Below are 20,083 nucleotides of genomic sequence, written 5' to 3'. Positions count from 1 at the left end.
TGTGTGTCTTTCACAGGCCTCCCCTCACTGACTATGAGCTGACAGATGTGTGTTTGATCAGAGCTTGTTCTGTGTGTGAGACTGGGCAGATACACAGCAGGTGAACACAGTAATTTGTTAGCATTCACCAACTTTGTTTACTTACTATTGGCAAGAAATGGCTAGTAGGCTAATATACTGTAGCTGTTTGCTACAACATTATGATTATTTGCTACATTATAAATACACTTGGCCTAAAGTCGTCTTGCTTAACATGTCCTTGCTCTCAGTTACATACAGGTGCATATGTTTTTAAGTTTAAATGCCTTTTTGTTTACGTTTTAATGCCTACTAATATTTTTTGTTTAAGCACTAATTTAAGGTGAATTTGGGAAATAATATGAACAAATGGCTAATAGTTAAGTCAATTTGTTTGCATCAGTAAAGTTGACAAAGCTGTTTCATGTAAGGTCCATAGAGTTCCAACGCGTGACCGCGCGTTCGGGCACGCAGAACTCGTCGTGTGAGCGCGCACGTACAGCGTCTAGCACCACGTCCAGTCCATTCTGTTGTGGCGATCAGCACAGGACAGCTCTGACTCCACCTTCACGCTGAGAGGCAGGTGTGTGTGTGTGTGAGTGTGAGACCAATAGCACAGCTTCCTCAGCAGCAGCTCGGACTACTCCAGCAGCATCTGGGTTGATTGTATTTTATTTCAAATACAGTTTTTTTTTTAAGACAAAACACCGCCATTATGTTGTGGACGGCGAGTCAAGTCTTAAGGAGCTTCTCCACATCGTCCGTGAGTGACGCTGCTTTTGCAGCTTTTGCCGCACTAGAGAATGAATGGTGCCTTTGATACTTATGTTGCATTAATGAAACAAAATCATACTGGTAAATGCTGGACGCATGCCAGGTCGGGGTTGACATGAAGACTAAGCCATGCTCGGCTCTGACTGAGGGACATGAGTCGATGTTCATTTCCAGGTCCTCATAAGTCGCTCTACTATTAAATTTTCAACAAATTCTGCAAACGCTGGTGTACAAAATCGGTGCCAGTTTGCCACGTTACGTTGCCTTTCTCTCCCGATCCGCCCCTGGCTGTCACTGTATCAGCCTGACGGTACAAGATCTGGAGGGGTTGCATCAGCATATGAGCTCCACAGTGTAACATTAGAGCGTCCGCGGCTTAGGTGGGATCCTGCAGGGCTGCAAGCGACCAGTAGGACAGCAACAACATATGGACAGTCTACTCGTTCATTCATCATTGTTGGGGCTGTTTTGCAGCCAGATGTAGCGTAAGTTCCAGAGTGTTATAGGAGCTACTGTATGTTACAACATTGATTCGAGTGCATAATGGGATTAAATCCATATTAAGTTATATTTAGCAAGAAAAGCCCAGGGAAAAGCAAGTGTTTTAGCCCTAGGTTGGATTCATTATTGCTGTCTAAATATTCATAGGTGTAAAGAACTGAATCAATATACAGTTTGAATAGAAGGGAATTTTTCAATTAAACCAGCAAATCAATTAATTTATAAACCTCTTTTGAACTAAAAGTTACATAGGCTCAAAACATCTACGTCTTGACACTAGAAACATGTACTTTGGGTTTTATGCATGAATGAAGCTAATTTTTTATTCTTTTTTTGTCAGATTTGGAATAAAAATGAATTTCAGCAATAAATTATTTTCATAAATACACTGTGGAAAAATGCACTATATAAATACAATCCATTTACCTAAGCGATCTGCCCAGAGAACAACAATGTAAAAGCTCATAATGTGCACATAATGTTACAGCTGGCAAAGGTAGAGTTAATTTTAGCCAGCTTACTTTGAATTAGGCTACATGGTGAATTTCCACCTATAATCAATAAATCTTATGCTTTATTGGCCTGAAGAACTGTTTTCTAATGAATATATTAAAAAGTTCAGTATTTCTCTTTAAAAAACAGTGAGGTCAAAGTATAAAGTAGAGGAATATGGAAATGTTTCACTGAATATATCTCAAAATTGTACCTGAGTAGTTATAGTAATTGAGTAAATGTACATAGTTACTTTGTACATTTGATGATAAAAGAGAAAATTGTTGACAGAACACCTCAATCTACAAACACAACCAGTTATGTGATTTAACCGGCTTATATGGGGGCATTGTCCTGCCTCCAGGTTGTCCATGAACCCTACCAAGAGGTCAGATCGCATGTAGCTACTGATGATGTGACAGCTAACGGTGGAGGGGGTCAAACTAATAAAGCACAGAGGGGTAACGCTACTCTGCGTGTTCCTGCATGGCTACCTGCTGTGCACCTGAGACTACCTCTACCTGAAAAGACCACATGCAGACCTGTGCCACTTGTAAATTGCTACGGCCTTTGGGGAATGAGCCTGTGATCACTGGACCTACTGTATACTACTGATGGATTTCATTTGTTTTATCACCTGTTGGGTGTATTCACCATCTTTCATGGTAAGTGTTATTTAAAAAAATATGTATGCCAGTTTTTTAAAAGGTGTTTATGAAAAGAATTAATTCATTTTTATCCCTAATTTGAACTAACTCCTTATGGAATCAGCCTTATTCCTACACAGAATTCAAAACTATTCCCATTGTCAAGATGTAGATGTTATATGGTTATGTATTTTTTAGTTAACAGGGGTTATAAATTATTTGATTTACTGGTTTAATATTTAATAAGACAAATTTATTTTTGTTCAAACTTTGAATTGATTCAGCCTACACTGAACTAAACTATAGGAGAAACATTCCTAAATGAATTCAAACTAGGGGCAGAAACACTCACCTTTTCCCTGCACTAATCCTTAAAGCAAGATCATTATTTGTTTTACTTGTTTAATGCTCCTTTTATATTCATTTAATAATAGAAACTCATTTTTATTTTAAATTTAAATTATTTAGTAGGTGGCTACTTAATATTCATAATGTCATCAAACATTAGGCTTCGCCCCTCTTAACAAAAAGGTAGGATTATTATTGTTTTCTTCTTATTATTATTATTCTGGGGCCTGTTTCCAGTTTCTCAAACTGGTTGCTTTGCTGTGCATTCATTCTTTGTAAAGTACATAAAGGTTTGATAATGCTGAGTTACAAAATCTGAAGATGTTACCCTGAGCTCTGAAACTGAGGGGCATTATCACTATTTTAGGTAGTTTTTAGACCAACTATTAATCAGTTTAGTTAAAAAAAATCACTCAATAATGCAAATCATTTCTAGGCAGTGTCACAACAGACCTTTTGAAGTGGTTGCCTTCTTTGTCAAGTCCGATTAAATAATCTTGATGATGCCATAGCAATGTAATGATGTCCAGTGTACATTTTGACAACATTTCAAGTGGTCTCAATGCAGATGAGTATTTCTAAAATCTTCAGTATTTCAGATTTCTACTGAGTATGGTTGAAACTAATGCTTCTCTTACTCTCATTACAGCATTATTACCAGAATAAGATAAAACTAGCTATAATTGGCCAGAGCCTGTTTGGCCAGGAGGTGTACAGTAACCTGAGGAACCAGGGTCACAAGGTGGTGGGTGTGTTCACAGTCCCTGACAAGGATGGCAAGGCTGACCCCTTAGGTAAGGGAACTCTGTTTCCCTCTGTGTTCACCTGTCAGTTCTCTGGTTTTCTCCCTAATTTGTGTACCACCTGACTACATGCACCATTACTGTCTTGCTGGTCCTTCAGTTATCTGTTATTACCGAGTGGTTGTACAGCATGTACCCACAGACTCACATTAAGCATTTTGTACTGTTTTATTTAATTATTGGACTGTATACTTTTTCAGTTTGGTAGTGTTGGTGTCATTTGTTTTCTGGTAGAAGTGAGAACACAATCCAGATCAGTTAGAAGAAACCGCTTCTTATTATTATAAGGGAAAGGTGTTACAACAACAGTTACTCATGAATAGACAATAGAGCAGAACAGACTGCTGTCTGGTTCCATGCACAGCTAGTTCTTCAGGTCCATCAACATTATACTTCTCAGAATTGCTAAGTTTACAGGATTGCAAGACTGACACATAGCTAGCTAATGCTTGTTTCTTTATGCATCCAGCAGGTACAGAGCAACATGATCATTCATTTTGGAGTGGTGTTTGTGGCCACCTTATGATGGGTATTCCCTCACCTTTAGCTCTGTTTTGGTCTCCTCTGTCTTCTGAGCAAAATGTCTAGCTCTTTGGCTACTAAAAGCTCCACTATGTTCACCAGCTAGTCTGTAACTCTGTCTGCCTCTGGTTTACTGCTGACCTGGTAGTGTACAATGGCTATTTTGTGCTTTTTTTGCTGTGAACATCTGCCTGCTGCAGCTGGAAATGAAACTGATTAAACAGAACAGTAAAGATATTTCAGTTGGATGTATAACCAAAACAATGAGCTGAAAGATGCTAAAATACTCTGCAGAGCTGTGGGCAACTGCTACTTCTCTGTGGGTTAGTTGCTCTGCCTAACTCCATCCATACTGCAATTAGATGTTTGACTCATTGTTAAAATAAAAACATTGCAGACTATTTACAGAAGAAATTTTAAAATGTAAAATAAAAGAGCTTTTGCATTGGATTAAGTTCATATTAAATAGTTTATAGTACAAATGCAGACCTAGCTTACTTTAGTACTGTAAATAAAATAAATTCAGAATATATATTTATTCTTTTGTGTAACTTGTTATATTACCAGTTTTATTCTATACAGCAATTAACATATAAAATAACTTTTTAAATGGAACAAATCAGGCATTTCGCACAAACATAGCAAGAGAAAATCCTTGATGTGATGGGCTCTGATGAGCCTGTGAACCTCACTCTGGGTCATCAGAGGCTGGTGCTGTGACTGAGGTAGATGTGCGTTGTCTCTACGCGCCTCATACCAAAGAGCATTCAGGCTATGCTCTTCGGTATGAGGCAGTTTTCCCAGGAAGCGTCATCATCATCAGCTCTCAGCCTCCTGACCCCTGTGTGTCATCCTAACAACTGATGTTATTAAAATACCTGAGTCATACCAGAGGGAAAGTCTGTTAGTATCTACAGTATGTTTACACTTAGTGAAAAAGGACTTGAATACAAAAATTAAATTTCACTCTTTAGATTCTCACAAAATAAATCACTTTGTTGTTTTTTTAAATGAGTAATTAAACAGTTTACTTCATATTTTCAATTGCTGCAGTTAAAAACTGAAGAACAGATTAAAAAATTGAATCTGAAACTTATATTTATAAAATAATAATGAATTTCATTTGGAGACAGTTTTATGACCATACTGTTAAGTGATTACTCAGGATTACTTTGGCACACCTGTGTCAGGCACTTCAATAACTAGTAATATCCATAAATGCCACTTAAAACTGTACTGTGCCAAAAGGAAGCTCTATGTGTCCAGAAGTGCAGTCGACTGCTCTGGGCTCAGAGGCATCTGGGATGGACCAAGGCCTGGCTGTGGAGGAAAGGTGTGCGAGTGCTGGACTGGTCTGCCTGCAGTCCTGACCTTTCCCCAACAGAGAATGTGTGGAGCATTTTAAAATGCAAATTGCATCAACAATGACCCAGGACTGCTGTGCACCTTAAGACTTGTTTGCAGGAGGAATGGGACAAAATTACACTTGACACACACTTGGTGTCCTCAGTCCCTAATTGAAGTGAGTCTTTATTGTGTAGCTGTATTGTTTCCAATGTAATACAGGACACAGGTGATTTACAAATCACTTTTTCAGTTTTGATTTTGATTTTAAATACCATCACAACTTTTGTTGCTGTTTCGGGCTTTTAAGTGGTTAATTATTAATTAATTAAGTGTCTCCACACCTGAACAATTGACACATTTAGCTACTTTTTGAAGCCAAAAGCAGTAAATTTAACTCCTACAGCAAATAGACATTAAAAAAGAGTCTTCAGATGTTAATGCTGGTACTACTTATTTCATGAAATAAATAAAAAAATATATGTATATAATGTAGTTTAAGAATTTAGAAAAGTTGAGAAAGGCATTTTATACTGCCTTAACAGAGGATTTGCTTTCTTCCATACAGAGGAAGTCAGAGGTCATCACCCTGCAGCCAGACATATTTTTTGCTGTATCATTAAACTCTCTTCTTCTTCTCCTTCAGCGGTGGCGGCAGAGAAAGACGGGACCCCAGTGTTCAAGTTCCCACGATGGCGGGTCAAGGGGAAGCCCATCCCAGAAGTGGTGGAGGCCTACAAAGCAGTGGGCGCTGAGCTCAACGTCTTGCCCTTCTGCTCCCAGTTTATTCCCATGAACATCATCGACCACCCCAAGCATGGCTCCATTATCTACCACCCTTCCATTCTGCCCCGGCACAGAGGAGCCTCGGCCATTAACTGGTGAGAGATCAGGGATGGAAGGCCTGAAGTGGCTTTAGTGGGAGAAGGGGTTGATAGATTACATATCATTGTCAGTTTAGGCGTTACACTTCAGCCAGAAAGACAACAGTCGCATTCTGCTCAGTATGAACCAGTGGTGGCAATTTACCAAAACTAACTAGGCTTTATTCATTAACTGAGTGACTGACAACTGTTGCAGTCAAGTGGAACACAATCAGGAGTAAATGGGTTGAGTTTATGTGTCTTCTTGTACATTTTATCATTTACCATTACTGAGTCACACTGTAAAGCTAAGTTAAGCTACCTTCTGTTCCAGAGGTTTTTATCCTATTTTTTAGACAACTAATACTAAAAAGCTAAATGTGATTTTTATAATCCACAGTTCTGTCTGTTTCCCAGGTCAGAGTACAGATACAACCATAGAGTTCTGTTTGACCCCACCTCCTAGCAAGCTGGTTCTTATCTCTTCCACTAGTCTGTATTTTCTCCACCCTTAATATCTTTCTGCTCCTGTTATCATTGGGTGTAAATGTAAAAACAACTTGTACTATACAGTACATGCATTTTCTTTAAAGACACTTGTTTTGGGAAATACATTTTTTTTTTTTTTTTTTTTTGCCAGAGTTAGAAGACAGTATTGACACCACTCTCATTTCCATCTGATTACTATCAAAGTAGAACCAGGAAGGCTGTTAGCTTAGCATAGAATAGGTTAGCTCAGTACAAAGATAAAAATGCCCTGAACAGCCACTTTTCACTAAAGAATTGCTGCTATACACCTCTCTGTACACGATTAAACAAACTGAATACGTTGTCTTTATTAGTTGGTCTTGCTCGCAGTCTTTATGCTAAGCTAAGTTAGTTTCATCTGGCTCTAGCTTCATATTTAAAGGACAGACAGACGTGCAAGCAATATTAACCTTTTCATCTAATGCTTTTTAGGAAAGCAAAAAAGCTGTCGAACTATTTATTTAAGTAGAAAAAGTTCATTTAATATGGGAATATTAGCTTCCCTAAGCCCAGCTACATCATTTGAGATTAGTTTGACTTGTAAATCAAATTAAAAACATCTCTTTAGTAATCTCGACTACACTCAAGTCCAAGATACCAACTGTACAACTGCATTTTGACTAAAGTAACTTCAGTCTTACTAATCACAATGTAATTTCAGCAGATATATCTTAAAATAATTATTGTAACTTGGAGCTAATATGAATCCAGTCAAACTAATATATTGTAAATAGCTTGGCATGAATCTATATACAGTAGTATGCAGCTGGGTTGTTTCACAGTTTTTGTCTACAGTGTGATAGCCCCATCTTTCATCTTACTCTTCTTTCTTTATCTGATTTGGCTTCATTTGGTAACATTTATGGCCTACTCTGCTCTAACAATGGGTGTGTTATGGCACATCTCCATGTGTTTATTCTCGGTGTGAATATGTCACCAGGACTCTGATCCATGGTGATAAGAAAGCTGGCTTCACAGTCTTCTGGGCTGATGATGGACTGGACACCGGACCAATCCTGCTGCAGAGGGAGTGTGCTGTTGAACCCAGTGACACCGTGGACACACTCTACAACCGTTTTCTCTTCCCAGAGGGCATCAAGGCCATGGTAACCAATTGGACAGCTTTTATAATGATATTTCATATATCATTATCAATATTTCATATTTCAAATTTATTAAGCATTCAAGACAAGTTGAGCCCCACAGCTGCTGCTTTGAAGCCAGCTGTTGCACCACTGACTGAGATGTCACACTCACTGTTTCCTGGTATAGGTGGAGTCAGTGCAGCTCATCGCTGATGGAAAGGCCCCGCGAGTTCCCCAGACAGAGGAAGGAGCCAGCTATGAAGGCATTCAGAAGAAGTCTAACTCCAAGGTGAGAGTTCTCCTTCTTGACAGCAGTGCAGAGTCACATCTGATATGAATACACTGTGGCTCCTTTTACATTATTTCAGAATCAGAATCATCTTTATTTGCCAAGTACAGCATATTGAACACAAAGAATTTGACTCCTGTTCAGTTCAGCTCAGTGTGTTTTTTAAGTGCTTTTATTTAGGCTTTAGGCTAATTTGACTGGTTGCAGTATTTATTTGATAACATGTAGCAACAAAGCAAAATCCTAAGTAAAGTTTAAGAGCCTTAATTTCAAGTCAAGTCAGGCCTGAACCACATGACATCCTCTCCATCATGAAGACATGGAAAGATGACTGACTACACCTCAGGCACAGCAGGGCAGACAGTATCATCACACACAGAACAAGACTTTACAGCAACTTTTTCCCTGCCGCAGTAAGACTGATGGCAAATACGAATATGTGAGAATATATGTGCAATAACCCCTTACTAGACATGTGCAATAATAATACAGAAATGTTCCACAAGGTATTTTTGTAAGAGCATCTCAACAGTGTTCTCTTGGGGGACCTGAATAATAGCAGGACATTCTCAACCAAGCAATGGAAACAGGCCTGAATATAAACAGTGTTTTAGTATGTTATAACCCCTCACTACCTCACCAAGCGTAATGACCTATCCAACTCCACCATCTGAATTACTAAGGTCGATGTTTGAAGTTCACTGTGGGAAATACTATTACCCTATTTTTGTGTATGGCAGTTTTAATGCATGGTCTCCTTTATGTAACTTTATTTTAAGACTAAGTGTTCTTTCTGGCTTTTGACTCCTTACCTGACTCCAAAGGAGAGCTGCACAAGAATTCCTATATGCTTAGACAGTTTGTTTATGCATACATGGCAAATAAAAATCTTGACTACACAAACTTACAAGAGGTAAAACCCAAACATGATTCATGTAGGAGAAAGGGACAAAACAGAAGGAGATATAAAGGTAAAAAAAAAAAAGAGAGAGAGAGGTCAAAAGAGGCCAGGACTCCTGGAGGACTAAGATAAAAACACCTGGTATGAGGCGCCAACAGCCAGAGGAGAGAGAGAGAATGGCTGATCATAGAGCCTGAGTGAAAAGAGAGGACAAGGACACTGGGATATTCATGTGTTCAAAGGAACAAACACGCTTCAGGATGTGTGAGTGAAACACAGGGATGGGTTCCAGGAGCTGGTTCCATTTTGGATCTGGTTCCCAATCACTAAAATCCTTGGAGCCATTCAGTTATGTACCTTTTATCTCTCCTGGCACCTTATTTCTATTCAATAATCTCTCCACGTTGAAAGGTAAAATCACAGATTTAGAAGGAATCATATTTGATAAGTGATACTAGTAGAGGATTTGATGTGAAGGGGTTGTGCGTATAGGTGTGAATGCATTTTTTTTTACCTTGAGGAAAGGAGTTTAAGATGCATGTTTAAATAAATAGAATGGGTGTAAAGTCGCTCTTTAAATGAACTTGTTTTTAATGAAATCACAGACCAATTGACTCACAACAAGCCATGGGAGCCATAGTATTCCAGTAGCCTGCATTTGAATCAGGGACTTCCCATAAAAAAGAAACTCAGATACTACATGCTTCTTTACATTCATCACTGCAACACTAAATGCAGAACTATGTTGTAACCCAGGATGCCACAGTTTTACAGTACACAGTTTTTTGCTTCCTTTGGACAGCTTCTCAGTGCTACTACAGCTTCATTCAGTTAACAGCACGGAAATGTACTCTTGGTTCAACATGTTGCTCAGGGACACATACAGTATATATCAAGTGCTTAATCATACAACGAGAAAGACAGGTGGGGTTGATCCTAGCTGCTCTCTGATTTGTCACTTGCAGCCACGTTGCTGGCAGTGTGCCTAACTGTGCTATTCTTAGCATACGGGGTTATTTTTCCACCATCGTTTTTCCATGTGTTGGTCAGCAAGCAGTAGCCAGCTGTTGGGCTTCCCTCAAAGCCACTGGCATGTTGACTCCAGCTTCTCTCTGTGCCCCAGGTCAATCTGGCCCAACCGGCTGAAGCTATCCACAACTGGATCCGTGGCCATGACAAAGTCCCAGGTGCCTGGACTGTCATTGATGGTCAGGTGCGTTTCCAGGGTGTCACAGCCAATAAAACACAAACGCTAGTTGTCTGTTGTAAGGTCATGGTAACAGCGAGTTTTGGAAGATTCTTAAAATGTCTGAAAATGTTTAAAATGTGGGCCTTAAATGGTCTTGATTTTATGCCTTAAAATGGTGTTTGGTGTTTGTTGGCTTACAAATGTTGCAGTGTCTTAGTGTATGATTTTTCTGCTCTTATTAAACAAATATTTTTTTTTGCATTTGAAGGTCTGAAAAGGATCTTAAAAATGTCTTAAGAAGTTTTAAGGCTATAAAATGAAATCTAATTTGGCAGCCTTTTAAAATTTTACTGAGCAGAAAAATGAAAGTAAGGGAACAAATCAAAACACATTTGCACAAAATATCTAAGTATTTAACTTTTCTGTGTGTTTTTCCTCAGTCTGTGACCCTGTATGGTTCATCCATGTTAGGGGGGTCTGTACCAGATGGTCAAGTACTGGAGATTGAGGGGGCATCCCAGCCCGGCCTGGTCACCAAGAATGGGCTTGTTCTGTACGGAACTGATGGGAAAGCTGTGAGTGTCTCTGAAGTCTCTTGTACTACAAAACAAATATTCAGAGCAAGCAAGAGTAGAGCTGGATGAGTGTTATAACGGCGCACTCCAGGTACTGTACGTTTTAATACTGCTGGATTCTTCTCCACTTGACTAATGTACATTATCCACACTGTGTTTGATCTACAGCTCCTGGTGAAAAGCCTGCAGTTTGAAGATGGGAAGATGATCCCTGCTTCCAAATACTTCTCTTCTGGAGAAACCTCCAGTGTGGAACTGACAGATGATGAGAAGAAGATGGCCAAGGAAATCAGGGCAAGTAAACTGTTGTGTTAGCTGATTCTTTTTAACTTAGTATTTGGCTTTCTGTATGAATGACATAAAATTCGCTGTTCCTTTTGTTACTCATAGAACATATGGAAGGGGATCCTCAGCAATGTCCCAGTCATTGAGGACACCACAGACTTCTTCAAGTCTGGAGCTGCATCCATGGATGTAGTCAGGTGAGGCAGGTAGACAGTGCAGTCACTGATCAGAAATGATCCACTTGTTATTTTAGATCAGAGGCAGCAACAAATCTTCATTTTGCACATACAAGGAAGCCACAGATTTCAATACAGGTCTGAGGCAGGTGTCACATCACTGAGCTGAAGTCATGTCTAAAGTGCTACAGCTACACATATTGGCACTTATGATCAGTATCCTTCCCTTGTCTATCTGCAGTGATACTGTTTAAGATAAAATAGCTTTATGATCAATGGTGTCCCAAGGGGTGGCCAGGGGGGCCATGGCCACCATCTTAAAATGACTGAAAACCTTTGTTGTCATCTAATAATTAATATTTATGTTTAAGCAACCCATACAGTTGATTTATTTCTAATCTAATGCATTCATTATTTTCTGCAGGTGCCACAGTTTATGATAATTTCATTTTTTTCGCCAGTAGTACAATAGAAAGAGGGCATCCATTTCTTACTGTATGTCACCAAAAAGTGGACACAAAAGTTAGCCATCTTTTGATATCTAGCTTAAGGGACTGAACATTGGGGCAAAACCAAAATATGTCTATATAATATCTTTAATGTAACTATTACAAAAACAGTAGTTTTAGGTTATTGCCTAACCCCATCTGAAAGTATTTCTCAAGTTGGAAGGATGCTATAAGATTTTTAAGTGTAATTATTGCAGCCAAGTGTGAGACTTAGTTTTCATCGGTGTGCCAGTGACTGGTGCTGAAGGGTGTTGAGTGAAAAGTAGCATGTGAATGAGAATTGACAGGGAACCTCCCCTGACAACCTGGGATAATCTGGCTGATACACTGAATTATAATAAAGTACTGTGTAGGTGCTATTATGCAAAAAAATGTAAAATGAAAAGCATTGTTGGTGGGTTTCTGTCCAGGCTGGTGGAAGAAGTGAAGCAGAAGTGTGCCGATGTGCAGCTGCAGAATGAGGATGTGTACATGGCCACCACCTTCCAGGACTTTATCCAATTGTTTGTCCGCAAGCTGAGAGGAGAGGACCAGGAGGAGGAGTTGGTCATTGACTATGTGAGTTTGATCACCCACTATTATTGTGTCATTGTACCCTGCAAATTTACCCTTGTTTAGTAAGTAACTGAGCACAACCCCCTCCAGAGATTGTCCTTTGTGCCAAGATAAAAAAAAAAATTCACTGCACTGTATATGACACATATTATATTATAATGAATGTTCTGTGTTCTACCCAGGCAACTAAGGAAGTGAACAATATGACAGTGAAAATGCCATACCAGTGTTTTATCAATGGCAAGTTTGAGGATGCAGAAAATGGCAAGACCTATGACACCATCAATCCTACTGACGGATCTGTGAGTGATGTGAAATTAGTCCTATGTCAATCCATGCATACCCGCATAAAGAAACTTTTGAAGAATGATTCGGTGCATATGTGGACTATGTGTGACCATCTTTCCCCCAGGTGATCTGTAAAGTGTCCTATGCCTCAGTGGGGGATGTGGACCAGGCAGTAGCAGCTGCCAAAGAAGCTTACGACAATGGCCCCTGGGGCAGGATGAACCCTAGAGACAGAGGAAGTCTGCTATACAGGTATGTAGCTTCACCTGTAGGACTGCCATGAAGCTACATGATCACCATGGCTAAAAACACACTTTGAATTTCAGTCCTTATTATTTCTTAGATCTGACTGTGCTTTTACACTGTTCTCGTTGTATTTGTAATTGTGACCAATATTCACTATTAGTCTCTAGGGACAGTTGCATGCAGGTGTTCTAAAACCAACAACTAGTTACTGTAATTTGGCTGCTGATCTGGCCCACTTATCAACAAAGTTAAAAGGGCAGCAGCAACCTGGTGGCAGATGTCTGTTCATTCATGGGTACACTGTAAACAGGGTCTGCTAATAAAAAATTCAGCAAACTGTTAATGGAGACAATTAGCCAAAATGTAAAAACAAAACAAGGCTAGAAAGGGGCTGAAACAATAGCCCACAGTGTAACTCACTGAATCCATGGCAGCATCCGGATTTATAATGTACATCTGTAAAAATACATATTTTATATTCTCCTTGTTAATTATATTACAGTGCAGAAAAGTAGCTGATGGTAAATAGGATTTCATATGAAAACCTATTTATTATTTTCTATTTAGAGACTGTTTTCTTCATGACTCCAGTGATACTACAAGTTCTATAGCCAATTTTTAATGCCTAGTTACTTTTCACCCGTGTTTCTGCCCTCCCCCCTTCAGGCTTGCAGACCTGATGGAGGAACACCAGGAGGAGCTGGCCACCATCGAGTCCGTTGACTCTGGGGCGGTATACACACTAGCCCTCAAGACCCACGTAGGCATGTCCATCCAAACCTTCCGCTACTTTGCTGGCTGGTGTGACAAGATCCAGGTAGGCTCATGATAAACAGACTTTCCCTTTTGCTAGCACACAAACTGCAGCTTTAGAAATATCCATAACTGTTTATAGTACCAGGCACAAATGCAGTTGTTTGTTGCAGGGTAAGACGATCCCGATCAACCAGGCCAGGCCCAACCGCAATCTGACCTTCACAAAGAAAGAACCTTTGGGGTAAACCCACCTCTTTATACTGTGAATTTATATTCAGTTCAGTTCTGTGTTATACTGAGTGCAGAACTGTGTGTTTTTCCCTTGACAGTGTGTGTGCTATAGTCATCCCATGGAACTACCCTCTCATGATGTTGGCATGGAAGAGTGCTGCCTGCCTCGCGGCTGGAAACACACTTGTGCTTAAACCAGCCCAGGTGAGTACACCATACACACGTACACACACTATAAATAAAAGCCCTGACACATACAATACATGCACTGCACAGTACAAGCTTCATGAAATGTAGATGGAAACACTTTAAATTGTAAAATAAATAAATGTGCAGATTTTGTATTAATATTTCTTTAGTAATAAAAACCTTTGTTTACACTGTGGGTCAGTGAAGTGGCAGCTCAACGATCCATGTGACCACACTACTTTGAAAAAGCACTGCAGTGAATAGGCTATGTGTTTAGTTTTCTTACCATCATCATGTCAAGTAGATATTTCATTTTTCCGCAATTTGGACTTTTCAAGTTAACATGAGGATTCACATTTAGAAACAGTTAGATTTGGTGTTCTTGTCTTTCTGGAATGGGTCATCATATGCACTGTGATAAAATGGGCCCCTAGGCATGGACATGTTAAAGTCCCCATCCTTGTACATAGAAGCAAGACACCAAGACTAAAATGACGTTTGTTTATCTTTCTAAGGCTGTTCTTTTTTTTTGTCTTTGTAGTTGTTTTGCATCGAAATGACGTTTGTTTGTCTTTCTAAGGCTGTTCTTTTTTGTCTTTGTAGTTGTTTTGCATCTCCTTGCAGATATGTAGTGTCACTTGGTGGACGTTTTGTGTCTCTTTGAAGACATTTTGCATCTTGCTATAGTCATTTCATGGTTGTTTTGTATCTCTGTGTTTTTCTCTCTCTCTCTTTCTGGGATATTTTGCAGGTGAGCTTCAGGGGCCAATTATCCAACCATGGCCACAGCTGTCATACATCTGGGTTGTAGCCTAAAGCTTGCTAGGCTATGATTTTAGCATCTTAAACAACCAATGTATCTCTAATATCTTCCATTCATGTTTTGTTGGTATGTGTATATTTTGTTCATTTTGAGCGTATAGTAACAGTAACCTAGGTATCCAGTCATGTTCAGTTGTCATTAACATTTTTATCAGCTGTGGTAACAGACATGACCATTTTTAATTCATTAATTGCTTAATTTTTTAAATGCCCCTATCCCTCCATTCCTTCTCATAACCCCCGAACACATCTAAGGTACAGCTTTAAGCCCTGTAGATGTAAAATGGGCCACCATATTTAGTGACAACACCTTAATACTTCAGACAGTGCTGCCTTCGTATTTGGTGTATCTCGGTTTGTGGCACAGACCTCCTCATCCTATGTCTTGTTTAATTCCATGCAGTTGACTTGATGCTTTTGTTTTTTCTACAGGTCACTCCATTGACAGCCCTGAAGTTTGCTGAACTTTCAGTGAAAGCTGGTATTCCAAAAGGAGTCATCAACATTTTGCCAGGTTCAGGTAAAACAAATGCAGCATCTACATAGTAAAAAAATACAAAATCCATTTTTTCTTTCCTTGTCATGTTTGTCCTTGAGTTCAAGTAAACCTTATAAGAAGGTAAATAAGTACAACAGTGCAAAGAAAATCTGACTGATTTTACTCTAGTCCAGTGGTTCCTAACGTCAGGTGACAAACACTGACAAAAGAAAATCTACTTATGGTACCTCATCACAGGTTACACAGAAAGTCAATAAGTTTTGATTTCAGTCAATGAAACACTGGTTTTCCACAGAGCTAACACCCAGTACTAGTTTATATGAAAAAATAGACATCATTTTTGTAGCAAAAAATCATCTTGGGAGTTTATGATTCAAGGGTTGAGAACCATTGCACAAAGATACATTTGCACAATATGTGCTGAAAATGATGTGGGTCTAGATTAGACTGTGCTGTTTTCCAAAGATTATAAAATATATATTTTGAAGGAGAAATCTGGTGATACCTTTTGGTTATTTTTCTGTGAGCAGTCCCAGAGTGAATACACATCAATGAGCCACACTGTTGCAATGTGTGACATGATCCTTCATTACCATGAACACACAGTGTAGTTTATATTAATACAGTCCTACATACACTGACCTGCTGCTTCTAATCCTAAGTGCTTTCTCTCCTTCAGGTGGCGTGGTGGGACAACGTCTGTCCGAACACCCTGACATCCGCAAGCTGGGCTTCACCGGCTCCACGCCTATTGGCAAACAGATAATGAAGAGGTAGGACCCAATTACAGTATGCCGCTAGCTCACTGACTGAGATCAGTGTTACATAAGACTTTTCTCTGTGATTCCTTGTTGCAGCTGTGCACTCAGTAACCTGAAGAAAGTTTCTCTGGAGCTTGGAGGGAAGTCGCCTCTCATCATCTTCAGTGACTGTGACATGGACAAGGCTGTTCGCATGGTCAGTGAGCTGGACTCAAAGGGAGAGGGCTGATAGCTTAGGCTGGGAGCATACTGGGCGATCATCAAGCTGAGGTCATACCACATTAGCACTGAAACAATCAGCCAATTCATAAATTAGCCAAATGACTGAAGCTCTATCTCCAACTGTGTATTATTTATTAAGCAAAAGTGCCAAACACTTTGTGGTTACAGTTTGTCAAATGGTAAACAGGGAAACTGAGGGGGGAGCATTTTTCACTATTTGTAGACACTTGTAAACTAATCAGATAATCTAAAGAATAACAGTTTCATCAGTAGTGACAAGAATTGTTGAAACCCTATATTATCCGGTTATACCTACATTGTTACTGCTTTGTCATGAATTCCCTCACGCAAAAAATATATTTTAGTGTGAGGGAATTTTTTGGTTGTACGTATAGCATGAATTTTAAAATTTAACTGACCCCTTAAATTGTATCCCCCTTCCCTTTCATTAAATAGTTTTTGAATTCCACCAGGTAATAAATTGTTCCTGGCTTTATACATAAACACAGCAGTCTTATATCCCACTAAATCAAAAAATTTTAACAATTTAGACTGTATGAAAGCTACATTGGTGTGATCCCTATACCCCATCTTATGCACAATTCTTATCGCTCTTTTTTGTAATATATACAATGGTTGAAGTGAGCTTTTGTATGTATTGCCCCAGTTTTCAACACCATACTCTAAGTATGGTAAAATCAATGAAGAATACAAAATACGTAGTGCTTTCCCATCCAAAATATATCTAACCCTTGCCAATATCGATATATTTTTTGCTATTTTGTGCTGAACATATCTGATATGAGATTTCCAGGAGAATTTGTCATCAACCATGACACCTAGAAATTTAATTTCATATACTCGTTCTATATTAGCTCCCCCAATTTTCAATCAATGTTCGTTATCTAGTCTACGATTCCCAAATACCATAAATTTAGTTTTATCCAAATTCAGAGATACTATATTACTGTCACACCATTTCTTTATCTTCTCAAGTTCCTGTGAAACCAGTCCAGAGAGTTGCTGTAGGTTTTCACCCGATGCCCATATGGTAGTGTCATCAGCAAACAAAACCACTTTCACTAAATCAGAAACCTTGCATATATCATTAATGTATAATATAAATAATTTAGGTCCCAAAACAGAACCCTGAGGCACTCCACATACAATATCCAGCTCACTCGATTGGTATTCACCCAACCTCACAAATTGACGATGTCCTGCCAGTGCATCTCTTCAGTAAAAATCACAACAGCTGACAACTTCATCTCTGACCATTTAATCTACTGCACATTTATTATATACATCTGTACTTGTTTTAATTGAAAACAGGCTTTTGTTTTTGTAGACAGGATTTTCTACGGCGTTTTTCTAGTAAAATACAGCCGTGGTGGGCGGTATTGACTAACGGAGATCTACGGTTAAAGTCGTGATTTTATTGAATTCTAGTATTTTTTGGGTGGGCGCTGTCAATGTCGAGTTTAACAGAAGACTTGTATGACGTACAAATAGTTATAGTTTTGTTATATCCTGTTGTCTACACAAGGTGGGATTAAAATTTAAATATTTTCAAATGGAGTTTGGTGCCACTACGCTTATTGCCTGCTACTAATGCGGGCTAATTTCGGCTGTGTAGGTACCACAGGCTCGTGCTTTTTAGCTCTAAATGTATTTTGAGTTTGAAGGGTTCTCTGAAATGTACCTCATGTGATTGAACCAGGTTTTTTAGAGGCAGTTTGATCCACAAAGAGAGCAGGTAAACAGTGAAAACGTTGCTGGCTCTGTTTGTTTTCCGCCAATGAAGCTGCAGCGCTGACACCCTGAATGTATTAGCTCGATAAACAGTTTTTCGGGTTTCTTTAAGCGCCAGGGTGCCACTCTGTGCTTTCACACTCCTTTTACTTGGGTAAGCACTGCTGTCTGTATGCTTACCTTTTGTGTTTTTCTTTCTAAAACTAACAAATAAAGTAAATGTCAGATGCTTCCTCACTATTTTTGACGTGTTACAATAATCTGTCGATTAATCAATAATAAAAGTAAGTGTTAGTTGCAGCCTTAGTTTGTTCACCTGTAGATTTAATGATACAGTACAGATTTGTTTCTGTGCTGCACTCCTGAAAATTGTTTTTAAAGTAAGATTGTGTTGGGTTAAAGTGCCGACTCTCGGCTTCAGTCTGAAGCTTGTGCACATGTTGCTGATTGGTTCATAAAAAAAAACAATACTTTCCCTTCTGTTCATTCTTTTTTAATCAGTTGTTGGACTAAAATTTTAGGATTTGCTGTGTCCACTTCAGTCTTAAATTCCTATCTCTCCCTCCATATTTAACTGAAGTTACTTCCTGTTAGGAAACAGGTGGGAAACAGGGAGGAGAGGAAATGATCCAGCAGTAGAGAAAGGGATGAGAAGTCCCCATTGGCCCAGGCGAACCTTCCTGGAATATTTAGACTTTATCTCACAGGGACCAGCTGTGGATAACAGATTGCACACTATCAGCATATTGACCTGTGTGGTGATAATCGGCTGCACCAACAGAACTGACTCATGATGCACCACGTGCCAGATGCATGAAACCTTGTATAGATTCACAACCGAGGCTGTGTTCATGCTACAGGCCTTAACACTCAGCTCTGGTCTTGTTGTGTTGCTGCTTCCCGTCCATGTGTGTCAGCGCCATGTACCCAGCTCCGATGTAAACACCGCTGAGCTCCTAAACTGTCACAGATGTAATTGAGCCACTTGTGCACAAGAATAACAACCAGGTTGTGTGTGCGATGGTCAAATGGCCGAGTTTCCTCCCAAACTGCTGGGTTACAATATGTTCCTCCCAGTTTGACCTTATTAGAAGCTTCTCTATAAACGTCCACCACATGTGAAACATCCTGGTCTCTCCACTGACCCCATTGCTGTCATCACTCTACTCCATGTTTATTGTTATCGGTCTGTGAGGGACAGACACCAAATGATGACGACAGGCCGTATGTGCAGAGGAGGAGACGTTAAAACGACCACATGGATTCTGATCTGACCACTCTGATGGCGGATGCAAAGTCAGAGGTCTGAGAGGAATCGGGTCTAGGAGCACATACGCTGGTGGCCTAGATCTGGTCTGAGGACATCTGGTCTGTTCTGTTCACACTGCTGTGGACTCATCAGGTCTGAGTCACTGCAGCTGTGAACACAACTTTATACTACATCAACATCTAACAAGTGTTTTCATGTGGTGTTAGTAGCGCGCTCTGTCCACAGTGAATCACCTTAACATAAACACAGTTAAATCTCTTCCTCTGCTGCTGCTTCTCCTTGGTCCTCTTTTCACTTGGCAAACAAAACATCCAGCATCTGCTGAGGAGTGTGACAGTCACCTGATAAAATTCTATTTTATGACAAAATGAACAAGAATACAGGTTCATGAGAATGAGCTGCTGTGTGATTGTGTATTTGGATGTTTAACAAGTTAGGGGAAAAAACTTTGTGCCTGTGTTCAGTCTCCTCCTGCTCACTGTGATTTAAAGCAGCTGAAGCCCCCTGACAGTTTCTCTTATTTACATCATTTCTGTTTTCATGTAAAAAGTCAAAAATACTCAGTTTATTATCATGTCTGAGGAAGGAACATGTCATACTTGCAGGCCTAGAATTCATTCAATATTTCTACTTAAAAAAAAAA

At 39.5% G+C, this 20,083-nt stretch overlaps 1 protein-coding gene across 2 annotated transcripts in view; it reads left to right on the top strand.

The window, feature by feature from the left end:
- Positions 1 to 456: 456 nt before the first annotated feature.
- aldh1l2 (aldehyde dehydrogenase 1 family, member L2) overlaps positions 457 to 20,083 on the top strand; it is a 25,305-nt gene continuing 5,678 nt past the window's right edge. Inside the window, exons 1-19 of one of the 2 annotated variants that reach the window (XM_020601460.1) lie at positions 457 to 781; positions 2,150 to 2,450; positions 3,430 to 3,574; positions 6,096 to 6,330; positions 7,781 to 7,946; positions 8,113 to 8,214; positions 10,239 to 10,328; positions 10,745 to 10,879; positions 11,048 to 11,173; positions 11,270 to 11,361; positions 12,260 to 12,407; positions 12,587 to 12,706; positions 12,817 to 12,944; positions 13,605 to 13,755; positions 13,865 to 13,935; positions 14,024 to 14,129; positions 15,369 to 15,456; positions 16,115 to 16,208; positions 16,293 to 16,392. In XM_020601460.1, coding sequence (XP_020457116.1) covers positions 2,400 to 2,450; positions 3,430 to 3,574; positions 6,096 to 6,330; positions 7,781 to 7,946; positions 8,113 to 8,214; positions 10,239 to 10,328; positions 10,745 to 10,879; positions 11,048 to 11,173; positions 11,270 to 11,361; positions 12,260 to 12,407; positions 12,587 to 12,706; positions 12,817 to 12,944; positions 13,605 to 13,755; positions 13,865 to 13,935; positions 14,024 to 14,129; positions 15,369 to 15,456; positions 16,115 to 16,208; positions 16,293 to 16,392 — 2,148 coding nt within the window. In that variant the 5' untranslated portion in view covers positions 457 to 781; positions 2,150 to 2,399. The remainder of the gene's footprint in view (positions 782 to 2,149; positions 2,451 to 3,429; positions 3,575 to 6,095; positions 6,331 to 7,780; positions 7,947 to 8,112; positions 8,215 to 10,238; positions 10,329 to 10,744; positions 10,880 to 11,047; positions 11,174 to 11,269; positions 11,362 to 12,259; positions 12,408 to 12,586; positions 12,707 to 12,816; positions 12,945 to 13,604; positions 13,756 to 13,864; positions 13,936 to 14,023; positions 14,130 to 15,368; positions 15,457 to 16,114; positions 16,209 to 16,292; positions 16,393 to 20,083) is intronic. The other variant, XM_020601461.1, reaches the window with a different exon arrangement.

Source organism: Monopterus albus, unplaced genomic scaffold, assembly GCF_001952655.1.
Source record: "Monopterus albus unplaced genomic scaffold, M_albus_1.0 scaffold51.1, whole genome shotgun sequence".
Classification (NCBI taxonomy): domain Eukaryota; kingdom Metazoa; phylum Chordata; class Actinopteri; order Synbranchiformes; family Synbranchidae; genus Monopterus; species Monopterus albus.
The sequence above is the reverse complement of the archived record's forward strand: the minus strand, read 5'-3'. Positions and strand labels throughout refer to the sequence as shown.